Here is an 18,510-nt window from a genome sequence, read left to right on the forward strand (position 1 = left end):
ATGGTTATATCAAGTATTATTGTTCCTGTAGTTATTACTGCAGATCCAGATGCCTACTTACACTTTACTGTAATTTTGGTTATAATAAATGTTGCCATCCAACAAAAGCTTCAAATGTAGATGTTAGTTTATTCTTTGACCTGAGTGACAGGTGGATGCCATCTTTTGCTGTTAGCTGTCTCTCTGGGTGTCACATGTCTACCTAAACTCTACAAACACTTTACCCCTTCACCTATTTTCAAATTAGAGTCAGGTAGACACAGACATTTCAAGAGTGGATACCAGTGATGTCTGTGGTTTGAGTCAGCTGTGGACAGGCCTAATCAGAATCAGAAATCAGGTGCTCCATGCATACTCAGAAACAGGTTAGGCCTAATCATGTCAAGGGTCCACAAGGGCCACACAGCACCCCTATATGTACAACACATATGGACACACACAAAGAACCAAACACAAAACAAAACATGAGAATAGTTAATGTACAAACACAAGAAAACAGCACAAGCAAATGTAACAAAAAAGTGAAACATAAGACAAACACAAATTGAAGACCTAAAACCAGTATGCTGAATTTTATGCATACATTTTATAATGAAGTTCTCTTACATTTTAGAACATACATGTTTCAATACCACCATCTAGTGGCATAAAGAATAATCAATCATTTCTCCTACTTAGACCAGAACCTTCTTCTCCTCACATTCATTATATTCAGAACAAAAAAGATGACGTTTTCCCTAAGATATTAAAAAATTCTAAAGTTTCAATTCAGAGAACCAGCAATACTAAAAATAGAAAATGTTTAATGAGAAGTGAGAACTCGGACTTCTCCAAATCAATTATGCAATCAAAAAGATTATTTAGTGAAAATGTTTAGAGACATCTCATCAGTTCTTCTAACTTGTGCAATACAAACTACAGATGAAACTGACATGGTGAAGACAGAAAAAAACTTTAGTAACGAATAAAATAATGAATCATTTTACTTTCTCTAAAAGTTAAAAGCACATTTGTATTTGAAAACTGCCTACTGAAAGCTGAGATAAACTGGTCAGAAGTCTGAGGTCCTCTCCTGCTATAGTGACACTATAAACCTCAGTCAAAGTATTATTACACAGGTTGCTTTAAAACTATTTCAACACCATCTTCTCACAAATCCAGCGGTTACTGGCATCACATCCCTGGTCATTCCAGTTTTTTTTAGCCTCTTGACGAGCTGTCAAGTGTACACAGTTCTCCTCACCCCACAGTGGGTTTCCACCACCATTATCAGGCTGATTTTCCCTCCAGTACCTGTGAGGTTTATGAACAATTCCAACCAATTAATTTTGTTTTTAAGTTTTTAAATTTGTCGTTTTTGAATGTTGAATCACATAATAATCGTACCCTGGAGTGGAGTCCAGTGGAGTCCCATCAGACCATTTCCAGGTGCCCTCATGGTCTCTGTTATTCAAACCGATCCATGATGACTGGTTGATGGTTGCAGTGAGGAACACCTGTTCAGGATGAAGAAAAACACAATTTACATAGAGAGATCATCTTTATTGTGCCCTAAGGATAATCTTTCTCACACATCAGTTTGTGTTTCTAGGCAGTAGATGTTGATAGTAGTAGCAGACATCTTACAACATACATAGCATCATATATCACAGCTCCCTCAAACGTTTCTGACATACAACATTAACATCCAAGACCCAGATAAAAAATAAAACACAACAGCTGTACACAGTTGTACTTTTGTAATCAGTTCCTCATGCACGCTGTGAAGAGAACTCAACAGGAGTTGCAACCACAGGAAAAACAAACTTATGACTGAAGTTAATAAAAAAAAGCTTCTGTTTGCTTTGGAGGATAAAAACTAGACTCCAGCTTAGTCTTGTTTCAGAGCGATGGACACCATCAGTGAGAAGAATGAAGTGATAAACTGATAACCTACCTGCTCTTCATAGCTGTCTATGGCCACCAGATCTGCTCCCTTTTCTCTGCAGTCCTGTCTGCTTCTTTCCCAGGAAGCAGAGTCAGCAGAGAAGAAATAACAGCCACATCTGAACAACCTCCACCCTGCAGGACAATGTGTGTCTATAAAATATAAATAAAAACATTAAAGCTCAAACCCAAAGGATTGAAGCAAGTGACAGATTTTTAACATAAAATATTTTCATCTTCTGATGATTCCTCACAGTCTGACTGATTTTATTTCTAATAACAGAAAAAAATGTTAAAAATCACTGTGTTATTATTAATACTCAGTGCAAAATGTAAAGACATGTGGGCCAAACTTCAGTCATATTCAGATTGAAGGTGTTTGATCTGCATCAGTTAATCTATTTAGATTTCTGACATGAATAACTAAGTAAAGTATATTTAATTTGATTCTTACTTTATAGACTAAGACTTGTTGCTGTAACAGTATGTAATACCATATTCTGAATCTTCATATAGACAGATACAGAACCTCACTCACTCTGTGCAGTCAGCTTTATATTCATGGCTGTGAGGTTGGCAGTCAGTCGGTCTCTCTCCTCAGTCATGGAGGAAAGTTTGTCAGCAATGGTCTGGAGACGTTCAGTCAGGTTGTCCACACGTTGATCTGACACAAATGAAACCACAGAAAGGGTATAAATTGAATTGTGAGGCACATTGGCAGGATTTCCACACAATCAGGTCTGAGTGTGTTTACACTGCTTATTAATATAAAGCAGACTCACAGTATACACTGAGTATAATGAACCTGAGCAGCAGGAAAACACTCAGCAGCCCCAAACACAGAATAACAGCTGAATAGAAACGTCGATGTGAGCTCCTCACACCTGAACAGAGTAAAGATCAATGAAACTGTAATGATAACAATAACATCTACTCTCCTCTTCTGTTAACTCCTACCTGTGCAGTTTGAGGAGAAACATTTTGCCTCCTGCATGTTAACATCAAAGTCCTCCATCATGTAAGAGAGCAGATTACTTCAACAAACAGCTGCACAGCTCAGACTGCTGTATATTTATTTTGAAACAGGTCTTATCTGACACTGCTGCTGGTTTTGACTGGGTTTGATTACACGAAGTGATGGAATATAGATAATCAGCAACAGAACCCTCCCGACATCTTTCATATCACAGTCTTAAAACTGATCACTTGATGTGATAATAACAGAGCCTTATGTTTGACTGGTGACATCAAATCACCTTTAAACAGGAGTAAATGGTGTAAATATGGCGATACCACTCCTGATCGGAACAGCTGAGAAAGGAAGTTAATATAGGGATTGATAAAGCAACAAGAAAAAAAAATCCACACAAATAGGAACTGTTATTAGAAAATGTATGACTGGCTCAAAGATCAGATTATCCAGAAGCTTTGATGCTTCAAATTAATTGATCAGGCAGTGTTAAAGACATTTGATGCACGGGTGCAAGAGAAACTTACAGTGTAAGAAAGAATGTTGTGCAACATGATGGCAAGCAACAGGCAATTATCTGATGTTCTATACTTGCGCCACAGAATTTTATCTCAACACAAGATATTGGACATGCATGCCAACATCTGAAGGCAAGTTGAGGGGGTTGAACACTCAAAAAATGCCGCAATTTGCCCATAATGCAATTGACAAACGTTAAAAACATGATGAAGAGATCAGCACTTTATGGAGCCTCGGGCTGTGTCACTCCCTGATCACTACATATGGCCCTATATAGTGCCTCCGCCATTGTGTAGAGCTGTAAGAATTAGGGCTCTCAATGTATACCACAATGCATCATGAAAAGTAGTGTCCATCCGATGGTCTCTGCAATTAGCATATATGTACAGTCATGCAATGCGCAGACTGGTCGCCATCTTGACATTTTGGAGCCAGAAATTATTTGGAACTAGAGCGCAGAGCTGAAAGCTGAGATAAACGGGTCAGAGGTCTAAGTTCCTCTTCTGCCATAGTGACACTAAAAACCTCAGTCACAGGTTATAGTTTAAAGTATGAATACACATGTTGCACCATCAGTGATAAACTGATAACCTACCTGCTCTTCATAGCTGTCTATGGCCACCAGATCTGCTCCCTTTTCTCTGCAGTCCTGTCTGCTACTTTCCCAGGAAGCAGAGTCAGCAGAGAAGAAATAACAGCCACATCCGAACAACCTTCACCCTGATTGGTGACTGATTTTATTTCTAATAAAACTGATTTTATTTCTAATAAAATCAGTCAGACTGCCAAACTGCCAGACTGCCTGACTGCCAAACCTCAGTCATATTCAGATTGAAGGTGTTTGATCTGCATCAGTTAATTTATTTAGATTTCTGACATGAATAACTAAGTAAAGTATATTTAATTTGATTCTTACTTTATAGACTAAGACTTGTTGCTGTAACAATATGTAAAGCCATATTCTGAATCTTCATATAGACAGATATAGAGAACCCCACTCACTCTGTGCAGTCAGCTTTATATTCATGGCTGTGAGGTTGGCAGTCAGTCGGTCTCTCTCCTCAGTTATGGAGGAAAGTTTGTCAGCAATGGTCTGGAGACGTTCATTCAGGTTGTCTTCGATGGCGGTGAGATCACCCACACGTTGATCTGACACAAATGAAACCACAGAAATGGTATAAATTGAATTGTGAGGCACATTTGCAGGAATGACAGCTGAATAGAAATGTCGACGGGAGCTCCACACATCCTGAACATAGTAAAGATCAATGAAACTGTAATGATGACTAAAGAGCTGAGGACAATTTCCAAAGACAATAACAGCAAAATCCAAGGTCAGGGTACATCAGTGTCAGATCGCACCATCCATCACTGTTTGAGTCAAAGTGGACTTCATGGGAGACGACCAAGGAGGACACCACTGCTGAAAGCACATCATAAAAAAGTGAGACTGGAATTTGCCAAAATGTAAAGTGACTTCTGGGAGCATGTCCTTTGGTTGGATGAAACAAAACTAGAGCTTTTTGGCAAGACACATCAGCCCTATGTTTACAGATGTAAAAATGAAAGAACACTGTCCCTACTGTGAAACATGGAGAAGGCTCAGACCTTTAGCCTCCTCCATGTTAACATACATGTCCTTCATCACTTGTAAGAGTGCAGATTACATTAACAAACAGCTGCACAGCACTCATAGGTCTCATCTAAAAGTGCTGATAGTTTTGACCTTTCAGCAAGTTACATGTCGCAAGCGATGAATATGCCTGCAGAATAATTTTCCACAGAACTTCTCTTTCAGGTCACAGCCCTATGACGATAATAATAGATGTACAAATGCTATTTTTAGATTTGAGTTGGTTACTATATGGTTTGTATTAGCAGCAAGCAAGAAAATAGAAATACTGTTATTTGTTTGCCGTATCAGTGGTTAAATACAAATCCTCTTAAGGTTGGAGTCATTGGTCACATGACATCGAAATTGAAAAATATTGACATACATCAGCAGCAAACATGTTAAGATAAATTAGGGTAAATGAGACATGGAGATGAAAACATTCTGGGGTTGTATATGTAATGCTCTTCACTTCAAGAATCAACAAAATGTAGACTTTATCGTATCGACATATCGTCCCAAACTTTTGCACACAGCTGTATCCCCATAACGATATAGCAATAAAGAAAGACAGGAAATTACATCAAGATCTTTAGGTCCTGCTCCCAGTCCCATCCATCCATTTCCAGGTCCCATCCTGGAAATGTTCTCTGTCCATCCCTCATGTTCTCTGTCATTCAAACCAATCTATGATGACTGGATGATGGCTGCAGTGAGAAACACCTGTTCAGGATGAAGAAAAATGTGCAATTAACAGAGATCAATTTAAAGGCAATCGCTTTAAAATGGTGTTAGCCCAAGATCAGACATTATAGATTATAACCCAGTCATTATGACACATAATGTTCCATGGTCACCTCATATACATACAGAAATAGAGCAGGTATGTATGATCCTGTCTGCGTTTTCATTTCATAACTGTGCCACAATAAACACCAAAATGAATGTCAAATGTGTGTGAACTTAATGAAAGGGATGACTAAGAAGTTCATGACCCAAAGTGTTTATTTCAGGAACTCTGTTACGTCAATCTTCACGCCCCTCCTACACTTACACCTTCAGTCTAGTTATCATGGACTATCTTAAAATGACAGAGTTCCTTTTTCATCCTGGGAAAGAGGCAGGAGTCTGATAGTGCCATTTCAGGTTAATAGTAATGGATGAGTTCAAGTCCACATTCCTGGGTGGCTGCCCTCTTGTGTGCTTTTCAGTGCCGTCACCTGAATTTAACCATGCAACATACTAAAACAATGGTACATGTTAACATACCTGTTCTTCATAGCTGTCTATGACCACCAAGTCTGCTTCTTTTTTCTGCAGTCCTGACTGGCTATTTCCCAGGAAGCAGAGCCAGCAGAGAAGAGATAGCAGTCCGATCTGAAGATCTGCCATCCTGCCGGACAAGTTTTCTCTGCAAAATACATTTTAAGAAAACATTAAAGCTCAAAAAAGGCCAAGTTGGGGTAAACATGTAATATATAAACAAAATATTTGGACAAAAAAAGTCCACCCAGGAATAGTCATCACCAGCAAAATGTTCTTTGTAGGATAGTAATTAGTGAATCTTAACATGTGGAAAGACTCACTCAGGTTGGACACACGTTGAAGCCTTTCCAACTCTTTACTCAGTAGTGTAAAGCAGGCATTCAGCCGGTCTCTCTCTTCATTGGCCAGGACACACTCTGTCAGGTTATCTTTGGTGGCAGAGACATCTGCAGGTGAAGTCACATATCACTGTCATTTTGCTGTGAGCTACCGTGTGTGGTCTTAATGTCTTTAAAATGTTCAGTAAGTGAGGCTTTATGCATTCACATTTTCACCTCATAAAAACCAGACTTACAGTAGAAACCAAGATTGGCCATCCTAGCCAGCAGGAAGACACTCACCAACCCCAAACAGAGAATAACACCTAAAAGGAATTTTCTTGGGCCTGAAGAGGGAACGGTTTAATGATCACTACAATAATGACAAACAATGACACACATGTCTTTGACCTTACTATAAAGTTATTCTTACCTGTGCAGTTTGAGAAGCGATTTGGGGTTGCAGATGCGGCATTCATGTAAATGTGTTCCATTGCTTCTAAGGATGCAGCTAGGCAGCACACGTACCTTGAAACTACTGCTGGTTTTAAGGTGTCTTAGGAGGAAGGCTGCACGGTGTTAAACGCACTGGAAAAATCAAAAGAACATGATTCTAACAGTGTTGCCTGCCTCCTTCAAGTAGGTGTGTGCTCTGTGCAGCGGGTAGATGATGGCGTCCTCCACTCCAATACGGGGCTGGTAAGCAAACTGCAGGGGGTCCAGCGATGGTTCAACAACAGCACGCAGGTGTTTCAGGACCAGCCTCTCCAGAGACTTCATCACATGTGAAGTCAGAGCAACTGGTCTTTAGTCGCTGTGTGTGCTTGGATGTTTGGTCTTGGGCACAGGAACAAGGCATGTTGTCTTCCACAGGGCAGGGACGGTAATCAGGCTCAGACTCAGGGAGAAGATGTGCTGGAAAACCCCACACAGCTGTGTGGCGCAGTCCTTGAGTACTCTGGGGCTGAGGCCATCCGGTCCTGCAGCTTTTCCCGGTCGTAGGCAACTGAACTCCCTCCTCACATCTTCTGTGGACACAGAATCTTATGGGGGAGGGGGGCAGGGAGGCTGGGGGTTGTTAATGGAAGGTGGGGTAAGGGGGGCAGGGTGATGTTAGTGATGGGGAGGTGAGAATGGTAATGGGGAGGGGGAGGAGGAGGTACATTGTTATAGACAGGTGTTAATGGTGCATCACAGGAGGGGTGAGGGGGAGGGTGGTCAGGGAGTGGACTATCAAACCTGTTGAAAAACAGGTTCAGCTGGTTGGCCTCCTGCAGCTCTCCATCCATCAGCTGGTCAGAGATCCTATTGTGGCCGGTGATGGTTCTCATGCCACTCCATACCTCCCTCAAGTTGTTCCGGGCAAGTTGGCTCTCCAGCTTCCTCCTGTAGCTCTCCTTGCCCTCTCTGATCTTCTCCTTCACCTCTGCCTGGGCCCTCTTCATCTCCTCTCTGTCTCCACTCCTGAAGGCTGTCTTCTTTCTGTTGAGTGATGCCTTGATGTCCTTTGTCACCCACGGTTTATTGTTTGGAAAGCAGCATATTGACCTGGGGGGGATTAGAGAATCTGTAGAAAAATTAACATATTCTGTGATACAGTCTGTGAGTTTGTCTACATCCTCACCGTGAGCGTCACAGAACACATTCCAGTCAGCTACCTCAAAACATCCCTGCAGGGTCTCCAGAACTTCCGGTGTCCACCTCCGTACAGTTTTGGTGGTCACCGGCTGCCGCTGTACTGCTGGTATATACTGGGGTTTGAGGTGGACTAGGCTATGGTCTCATCTGCCCAAGGGAGGGAGAGCTATGGAGCTGTATGCCTCTTTAACATTAGCATACACTAAATCTAGAGTTTTATTTTCTCTTGTTTTACAGTCCACAAACTGCTTGAAAGTGGGTTTAGATTAACATAGTTAAAATCACCAGAGATCGCTATGAAGGCATTAGGGTGCAGAGTCTGAAGCCTCGCGGTTACAGAGCTGATGACGTCAGTAGCCCGCGACGCCTCAGCCGAGGGAGCAATGTAAACAACGAGTACAATGGCGTGAGAGAACGCTCTGGGCAAATAATACGGACGTAGACTTATTAAGCTGGATCCATACTCCGCGAGAACAGAGAACTCCCTTCCCCCTGCAGACGTTACGGCCACAAAAGGACGTCATTTTTTTTGCAGCGCTCTCGTACACATGGCCCGGGCATAACTTTTTCTCTCAAGGCTGTGCGTCAACCATGCTGTGATTGGTCGGAATTTATTGTGGGCGTGATGAATGTGGAGAAGCCAAGAGCTTCTCCAGATATATAGGTAGGTGTATAAACAGCACTGATTCAACAGACTTCATTCAACCATGGATATTTCTGAGGAGCAGATGGCTGAGGCAGTGAGGAGTTACGAACATCTGTACAATACATCGCTGAGGATATTTGTCGCGCAGGTAGCGCCACCTTTTGCGACACACACTCTCTTCTGCGCATAATATCAGTTGTGTGTCTTGGTTTGTAACACCGGTTTTATTTGCTTCTCAGGAATTCGTAGCGGACCCGGAAGAGGGGGGATCATGCATCTCTACCACAGACGCAAGCAGCATATCAGAGTTGGAGTACACAGTACCGGATGCTGTGCCGCCTGTGGCAACCACTCCACTGCATGACCACACAATTTCTCTGCCCGCAACTCCACCATCTCCATGGCCAAGAAGGAGGAAGCGAGTCAACCAGTCGTGTCTGGATTTTGAAGGTGCTCTTGCAATCCTGGATAAAAGAAGGGCAGAACGGGAAGAAGTGATGCTGCAGGCGAGACAGATGAGGGAGTTGCAGTTGACGGACCCCTGTGGCAGATATATGCTTCATGTTGCAGATTTTATGAGGACACTGCCGCCACATGCGCTCAGGAAATTCAAGAGGCAGTTGCAGAACCTCATGTATGAAACTGAGCTAGAGGTTGAACAAGACAATGCTGCAATTTAGAATGTTATCATTCATGTGTGCTGGTAGTCCCTGTATGCCCCCTTTTTATCAATAAACGTGTGTTTTCAGTACCAAAGTGCATCTTTGCATTTTATAAGACCATACTGGTTTTGCATGATGAGCAATTAAAGAAAGGCTAGTCAGGGTGATTTGTCACCAATAACTCCAGACAGCCATTCACACATACCAGATGGTGACTGTCTATCATTCTATATGGGCACTTTATACTCCTACATACCCGGGAATAATAGGCTCGTTAACAACGTCTGTAGGCTACACAATTTGCATGATTGGGAACATTGGAACACACTAGATGTGCAAATGTGGTCATAAAGATTAGCACAAACAGTGAATCTTTGCGTTGTTACTTTTGATGGTGCATTTTCACAACTCATCACCGGACATGTAGAACTATTGCAGGCACAAACAGTGAATCATTGCTGTTGTTACTTACATACATTGTAAGTATATAGGTACATTTTCACAACACATCACTGGACATCTCACGCTGTTGCAGGCACCCTCTCTGTATAATGCCCTCTTGTCATAGCACAAGTCCTTGTGGTGTGTTATAAAACTCAGTAAAGTCTTTGCTTATATTTTGGGCTGCCCGGGATGCTCTGGCTCCTGACAGTCTCCCTGTGTCCTGGAGATTGCAGTCTGCTTCCACCTGTCTCCTCCACTCTCCCCGCAGCATCTCCGAATTAGCAGAAGTTGAGTCGGTAAAGTTTGCCGGGAGGTATCTCACTGCTGGAGCATTTGCTGCGTCTGTGCAGGCAAGGTAGTTGTGGAGGGCAACACTGGCCTTGACAATATCCCCGGCCTTATCAGGCTGGACCTCCATCGGCCGGCCAAGAATTTTCCATCTTGCTGCCAGGATGCCAAATGCGTTTTCAATAACTCGCCGGGCACGGCAGTGGCGGTAATTGTAGATTCGCTCCTTCATCGTGAGGTTGCGATCTAAGCAGATACACAAAGATTATTATCAGCGATTACTGTTTACCGTTACTATCACGTTTCATTTACTGCATAGAGAGACACATACCTGGAAAGGGACGCATCATGACATACACACAGCTTCAAGCCAAACATCATATGGCTGTAATCTTTGTCAGAGTGTCAAAAACTGCCAGAGGAAATTTCTTGTATGTATACATACGTGGCCGATAAAGCTGATTCTGAGACAATGGGGTCACAAAAAGAGAAAAAAAGGTCCCACCGAGATTTGAACTCGGATCGCTGGATTCAGAGTCCAGAGTGCTAACCATTACACCATGGAACCACGTGGATATGCAACCTGTCAGTCATCCAGGCAGAAAGAGCAGTTCGCATGTCTCTTAGTTTTTATAATGATTGTAAGGATAGTCAATACATTATGATTATGGTTCGTGTTAGCTTTACAGACACAGTTGTGCATAGTTTCGTCTAGATTTAATTATTTCTTCTCACACGTGGACCTGACTGACGCGTGACTGCCCCCTGGCGGTCAGCTGGACGTATGGCAGCGTCTGGACGTCTTGTTTCAGCTCAGTACACACCACACAGCCTCAAGGACAACTAAGTAGTGAAAAAAAACATTCAGATCAGTACATTTTTATTGAGATGGGTAAAAATGTGTTACTCAACAAAAGTAGGATGCAACCTGAAAAAAACAGTAAGTGACAATACATGTTTATTGGTTCAGATCTTAATTGAAGATTTACCTACTATATCAGTCACCTTTTGAAAATTTGAACAGGTAACCAAACATTAAACCACTTTATTAACTATATTAAAGAGAAATAGAGAAAATTAACTGTGGTTTTGTTTAAAAAACAAATTCTTACAAAACTTCTTACCTTCTGCTGTAAATTCCATTTTATTTATTCTTATGTCTAAAATACGTCTACTGTCTTTTATCTTATTTTAGTTCTGTACAAAGTCATGTGACGGGAACTCGCAAAGTAAGAATTTCATTCTATATTCTATATCTATTCTATATTCATTCTATGTTAGTACAATTAGAAAAAAACTGGCAGATTTGAAATGAGCTTCGTGTCATGACAGTGAGCAACCAGCCCACACGTTACAGTACAAAAACATACACATACACATTGTACAGTGTGTTCTGTCAGACAGCACACATCGACTCTCTCAGTTTGTTAAGTTTTTAGTACGCTTTATGTTTGGCTTTCATGGTAAAATATCCAACTTCACAGCAGAAACACACATTTACAGCCTGGTACAACAAGTGTTTGGATTGCTGTTGCAATTTTTTTTATCTGCCTCGCACATTTTAACTTTAATATTAAGACTTAAGGTATAAATAAATGAGGGAGTGACAGCTTTGAGTCGGTTTTGAAATATAAGCAGTATTTAGGGGGTATATTTAATAGTAAATAGGGGAAGCCCCTCACATGGCATGTTTCCCACACTGTGGGAGAATCTGTGAAAAAGTCTCCTGACTCTTACTCAGACTTTTATAACTGTTTCACTCCCATGTTTACATGACAACAGTGACACTCCAACACACTTTGCAGTGTGCTGGGTACACATGCCTCAAGTAATTATGTTTTCACTCAGGTCTTACACAGCAAACTGGGAGACTACTCTGCTGCTGGTTGTGTGTGTGATGACAAGAGAAAAAAAAAGACAGAATGCCTGAAAGAATGAATGACGATAATGCACAAACCTCCCACAGCTGATGATGATTTGTTATAATAACTGCCACAACATCTCATCCAGTAAACAAGTGTGGGAGTGGAGCCCTTGTCATTCAGCAAAAGGCCTCTGAGCAAACACATCATCACACCAACAGTTACAGTACGTTTATATCATGAATATTAGTTCTTAATGTGGCACTACAAAGCCAGGGTTAATCAGACCCAGAGTAAGAACACTTCATCAGGCTGCAGTTTGATGTGTAATTTGATTATTTTTCACCTTTCATGAACCAGCTGTGTTTAGCACTGGCACACTCTTATGTTCTCTAAATTGTGAGATAAAAAACAAAGACTCCAATTATGGCTTAAAGTCTGGAATATATCCATCCATTTTGTATTAACCCGCTTTGTCCTGCAGTGCAGGGTCACAGGGCCCTGGAGCCTATCCCAGCTAGCTTTTGGGTGAGAGGCGGGGTACACCCTGGACAGGTTGTTTGGAATATATGTGTTATATTAATACTTACTACTTGGACTTTTTGGAAATTGGAAATTGTGAATATTGCAATTTACACTCTCTAATTCTTTAAATGAGCTGTACAGCTGCTTTATCACTTAGATCCAGACACTTGATATATTCCTAATATTGTTATAGTTTCATAGATTTTTTTTGGTACATATTTAAATTCTGTATTTGTATGTGTGTGCCAAATGCCAGGATCAAGTCCATGCATCACACTTCACCACATTCTATGTTGCCCTGTTGCCATGGAAACTGTGTGGCCTTCAAATACAAACAAAGTGGGGCGTAGCAACATGACTCGTCAAAGGAAACTGGTTTATGATGTCATATAGAATTTATTATGTCATATAGAACTTACTATATATTGCAGAGAGCACTGTGTTGTTTTCCCTTTAAAACATTTTACACATGGATACAACACGACTAAAGGACGCAGAAGACGGAATTAACAAAAATCTGTGTGAAGATCAAATCCCTAGAGTTACCATGGAGGAACTTTATCCCATTATCAAGGCATTGTATAATGGGACAAGTCAAGAACAGTGGGCAGGATTGTTTTCAGGAAAGCCTGACAATGAAATGGTGAACAGACTTACAGAGCTGCTTAAAGACGTCGTACTCAGGATCACTCAATTTGTTCTGGTGTCACTCCCTAAGAAGCGAACAGTTTCTTGTCTGGAAGTGTTTCACACACTAGCCCACACGCTTCCTCAGACGTTTGCCAATGCTCTGGACATTTGTGAAGAAGTCCGCAGTTCAACCACAGACAGCTTTTCATTTGAAATTGCCAAAGAGGTGACAGACATGGTTAATGCTATCATCTTTAATGGCAATGATTGTTTGGAGCCTGATGTGAGCAGAGGATATGTTCCTCACAGAACTCGGCTCGGTATGATGATCAACTACATGGAAAAGATGATGCAGGAATTCTTCAGGGTGAAGCACAACACATGTATACAGAGTGACAGAGAGACTTCAGAAGTTTTTACAACTAAGCCATCCAGAAAGGGAATACTTCAGAGGTTGAAGGAGATCTTTGTGCCAGAGCAGGAGTCACCTGAAGTCACTCCAGTGGAGGCTTCTGTGCCAGAGCAGGTGTCACCTGTAGTCACTCCAGCGGAGGCTTCTGTGAAAGAGCAGGTGTCACCTGAAGTCACTCCAGCGGAGGCTTCTGTGAAAGAGCAGGTGTCACCTGTAGTCACTCCAGCGGAGGCTTCTGTGAAAGAGCAGGTGTCACCTGTAGTCACTCCAGTGGAGGCTTCTGTGAAAGAGCTGGAGCCACCTGTAGTCACTCCAGTGGAGGCTTCTGTGAAAGAGCAGGAGTCACCTGAAGTCACTGCAGTGGAGGCTTCTGTGAAAAAGCAGGAGTCACCTGTAGTCACTCCAGTGGAGGCTTCTGTGAAAGAGCAGGAGTCACCTGAAGTCACTCCAGTGGAGGCTTCTGTGCCAAAGCAGGAGTCGACAACCTTTGAAGACACAAAGACTCTTGAAGAGTCAAGTGTTCCTCATCAGTCCGTGGAAGCAAAGGATGCAAACGACACAATGAACAAAGATCTGTGTGCAGATACATTCACTGGAGTTACCAAGGAGGGACTTTATCCCATTATCAAGGCATTGTATAATGGGACAAGTCAAGAACAGTGGGCAGGATTGTTTTCAGGAAAGCCTGACAATGAAATGGTGAACAGACTTACAGAGCTACTTAAGGAAGTCGTACTCAGGATCACTCAATTTGTTCTGGTGTCACTCCCTAAGAAGCGAACAGTTTCTTGTCTGGAAGTGTTTCACACACTAGCCCACACGCTTCCTCAGACATTTGCCAACGCTCTGGACATTTGTGAAGAAGTCCGCAGTATAACCACAGACAGCTTTTCATTTGAAATCGCCAAAGAGGTGACAGACATGGTTAATGCTATCATCATTAATGGCAAGGATTGTGTGGATCCTGATCTGAGGAGAGGATATGTTCCTCACAGAACTCGGCTCTGTATGATGATCAACTACATGGAAAAGATGATGCAGGAATTCTTCAGGGTGAAGCATAACACGTGTATGCAGAGTGACAGAGAAATGCTGCCTTCAGAGTCTGATAATGTCTTGATGTACGCAGAGACTTCAGAAGTTTTTACAACTAAGCCACCTAGAAAGGGAATACTTCAGAGGTTGAAGGAGATCTTTGTGCCAGAGCAGGAGTCACCTGAAGTCACTCCAGTGGAGGCTTCTGTGAAAGAGCAAGAGTCACCTGAAGTCACTCCAGTGGAGGCTTCTGTGAAAGAGCAGGAGTCACCTGAAGTCACTCAAGTGGAGGCTTCTGTGCCAGAGCAGGAGTCGACAACCTCTGAAGACACAAAGACTCTTAAAGAATCAAGTGTTCCTCATCGGTCTGTGGAAGCAAAGGATGCAGGCAACACAATGCACAAAAATCTGTGTGCAGATACATTCACTGGAGTTACTAAGGAGGGACTTTATCCCATTATCAAGGCATTGTATAATGGGACAAGTCAAAAACAGTGGGCAGGATTTGTTTCAGGAAAGCCTGACAATGAAATGGTGAACAGGCTTATAGAGCTCCTTAAGGAAATCGTACTCCGGATAACTCAATTTGTTCTGGTGTCAATTCCTAAGAAGCAAACAGTTTCTTGTCTGGAAGTGTTTCAAACACTGGCCCACACACTTCCTCAGATGTTTGCCAATGCTCAGGACATTTGTGAAGAAGTCCGCAGTTCAACCACAGACAGCTTTTCATTTGAAATTGCCAGCGAGGTGACAGACATGGTTAATAGTGTCGTCATTGATGGCAAGGATAGTGTGGATCCTGATGTGAGGAGAGGATATGTTCCTCACAGAATTTGGCTTGATATGATGATCCACTACATGCAAAAGATGATGCAGGAAATCTTCAGGATAAAACTGTGTGCAGATAAATTCGCTGGAGTTACCAAAGAGGAACTTTATCCCATTATCAAGGCATTGTATAATGGGACAAGTCAAGAACAGTGGGCAGGATTTGTTTCAGGAATGCCTGACAATGAAATGGTGAAGAGGCTTACAGAGCTACTTATTGAAGTTGTACTCAGGATCACTCAATGTGTTCTGGTGTCACTTTATAAGAAGCGAACAGTTTCTTGTCTGGAAGTGTTTCCCACACTGGTCCACACGCTTCCTCAGATGTTTGCCAATGCTCTGGACATTTGTGAAGAAGTCCGCAGTTCAACGACAGACAGCTTTTCCTTTGAAATTGCCAGCGAGGTGACAGACATGGTTAATGCTATCATTATTAATGGCAGGGATTGTTTGGATCCTGATGTGAGGAGAGGGTATGTTCCTCACAGAAATTGGCTTGATATGATGATCCACTACATGCAAAAGATGATGCAGGAATTCTTCAGGGTGAAGAATGCTTCACCCTGAAGCAAAATTCCAACAGTTCTCAACAGTTTGCAAAGCTATTTGCAAGCCGTTTTAGATGTTTTCGGGCCTGTCTTCCTCAGCAACCTCGAGCACCTAGTAGATGCACACAACTCGCACACACTGTGATTTTATCTGCTGTCTACCTAAAAAAAATAAAAAAACAAACAAAAAATAAACAAAAAACTGAAAAAAAATCTGGTTTGGCTGGTTTTCCCTCTCTTTTTTCTCCCTCCTCAGGTGTTTGGTCTAGGCGATGGGCTGGCTGGGCGGAGCACTGGGCTGATCAGGCACACCTGCTTCCACTTCCTCAATCATCTCCACCTATTTAAGATCCCCACTCACCTCATCTCGCCGTCAGTTCTCCTGCTCACATCGTGGTAACTAGACCTCATACTCACCTCAGTGAGAATCTTCTGCCTTTTACTAATCCTCGTTCCCTTTTTGTAGACGCCGCTCAGCCTGGTCCCGTCTAGCCTTAGCTTGCTCTCAGCCGAACACCTGTTTTGGATCTCGCCCTTGTGTTCGCCTTTTGTTCTCCAGCCCTTTTTGGTTTTTGCCCTTGTGGTAGTTTTGAGTTCTCAGCCCTTCTTGGCTTGTTCGCCCTTGTGGTATTTTTCACACCCTTTTTTCCTCCCTTCGGAGTGATTTTGTATTCAAATAAATTGATGAATTTTGAGTCTGCGTTTGGACCTTCTGATTACACACAACACGGAATACAGTTACTCATATTTTGTATTCTAAATACGTAATGTCGCTACATGTAATTCGTTACTCCCCAACACTGCTGGCATGCAGTCACGCAACATTAAGCATTATCGAACTTTTGTCATATTTTTAATGAAAAAAGTTATATCGCAATAATTAGTTATCGTTTTTATCGCCCAGCCCTATTCAGCACTATCAAAAAAAGAGTGATTTTCATCTAGCATGGGGCTGCACAGTCTGTGCTGGGTTGTGTTTGTGCAACTTGATCTAACAGAAATACGTGACATACACACGTGGCACCGACTCGAAAAGTAGTGAAATTACGTGCAGGCACCACGGAAAACTCTCCATAGAAAGTCAATGTGAGGCATTTTCGTAGGGACACCAGGGATTTTTAATACGTGTGGACACCGCGGACATGAGCGCCAAATGGGGCATGTAGAAGTAACGTGCAGATATTTGTTGAAGTGAGCATGTGGTTATTTCATTTTTGAGAACGACTGGATTGAAAGACGGTGAAAGCTAACGTCGGTTAGCAGTTGCTCTGGACGGAAGCGTCGTCACGTTGCCATGGTAATGCAACTTGCGGGCCCGCTCGTGGTTACGTAAATTGCCTGCGACAACGCGTCATTTCATAAGGAAATGCTGTCGCACACAATCATATCAAGCACGGTTGCATTAGAAAACACCTTTTATCGATCAAATAAACGTGTATGTCGACATAGATGGTCGTGTTGGGCCGGTTCGTTTGTGTTAAATACTAATATAATAGTGATCGTTTCCTAGAAAACGTTTATTAAGGGCCAAATCGCTTAGAGAAATGCGTGAATTGTCAGAGTGACATGACTGTATCGAATCGGCACCTTTGATTAACTGTGCAGTCCTTTCATTTAGATCGTCATTAACAACAGAGAACGTGCACTCTTTAGCTAACTGCATATGGGATCGAAAAGAATAATGTTTTCCATATAGTCCGGCTGAGGAAGCGGCCTTCAGGCAGCAGCTAGTTCGTGTAATAATAATACGTCCCTCATTCATTTCTATTGGCGCTCATGTCCGTGGTGTCCACACGTATTAAAAATCCGTGGTGTCCCTACGAAAATGCCCCGCATTGACTTTCTACGGAGACATTTTTCCGTGGTGCCTGCACGTAATTTCACCACTTCTTGTCGGTGCCACGTAATTCAGTGTTAACAATCCGTGTGTATGTCACGTATTTCTGTGAGATCAGGTTGGTTTGTGTATCAGTTGGCTGAGATTGTTGTCCCTGCAAAAATAAATAAATAAAAACTTTTCCTATCAGAAATGGTGGTTGTGGTTTTGAAGGCTCCTTCTTATACTCCCACGTTAAAAATGACGCAGAAATTGCTTAATATTTGGAAAATTATAATTTTTTAAGAAAAAAAAGTAGTAGCGTTAAGAACCTTGCCTATGGGCCCACACTGGCACTGGTTTTGACATTTGATTGGCTTCAATAGCATAAAGTATGCCCAAGATACTCTGAGCCAAAAAGTGTACGGAAGAAATGATAATAATAATAAAAAATAAAGAAGTAGAATAAAGAAATTGAAAAAAAACCGTCAGGGTTCGATCTCGAGGAGATGACACAAGTGCGAGACAGGAGCAATTCAGAGTTAACAAAGTATTTTATTCCCAAA

The 18,510-nt window shown here is 42.1% G+C and overlaps 1 protein-coding gene and 1 non-coding gene across 2 annotated transcripts; both read right to left on the reverse strand.

Moving 5' to 3' along the window:
* Positions 1-1,055: 1,055 nt before the first annotated feature.
* LOC114437591 (CD209 antigen-like protein E) lies at positions 1,056-8,359 on the reverse strand. Its single transcript, XM_028408385.1, has 6 exons — positions 8,235-8,359; positions 4,418-4,564; positions 2,465-2,590; positions 1,937-2,079; positions 1,387-1,496; positions 1,056-1,293 (listed from the first exon to the last, which is right to left on the reverse strand). Exons 2-6 carry the CDS (start codon positions 4,440-4,442, stop codon positions 1,131-1,133), a joined length of 567 nt encoding a protein of 188 aa, XP_028264186.1. The 5' UTR covers positions 4,443-4,564; positions 8,235-8,359; the 3' UTR covers positions 1,056-1,130.
* Positions 8,360-10,784: 2,425 nt separating this feature from the next.
* Positions 10,785-10,856, reverse strand: trnaq-cug (transfer RNA glutamine (anticodon CUG)). The gene has a single exon. It is a non-coding gene; the product is annotated as a tRNA-Gln (tRNA).
* Between the last annotated feature and the right edge of the window lie 7,654 nt (positions 10,857-18,510).

The sequence above is a fragment of the Parambassis ranga genome, chromosome 6, assembly GCF_900634625.1.
Source record: "Parambassis ranga chromosome 6, fParRan2.1, whole genome shotgun sequence".
Classification (NCBI taxonomy): Eukaryota; Metazoa; Chordata; class Actinopteri; family Ambassidae; genus Parambassis; species Parambassis ranga.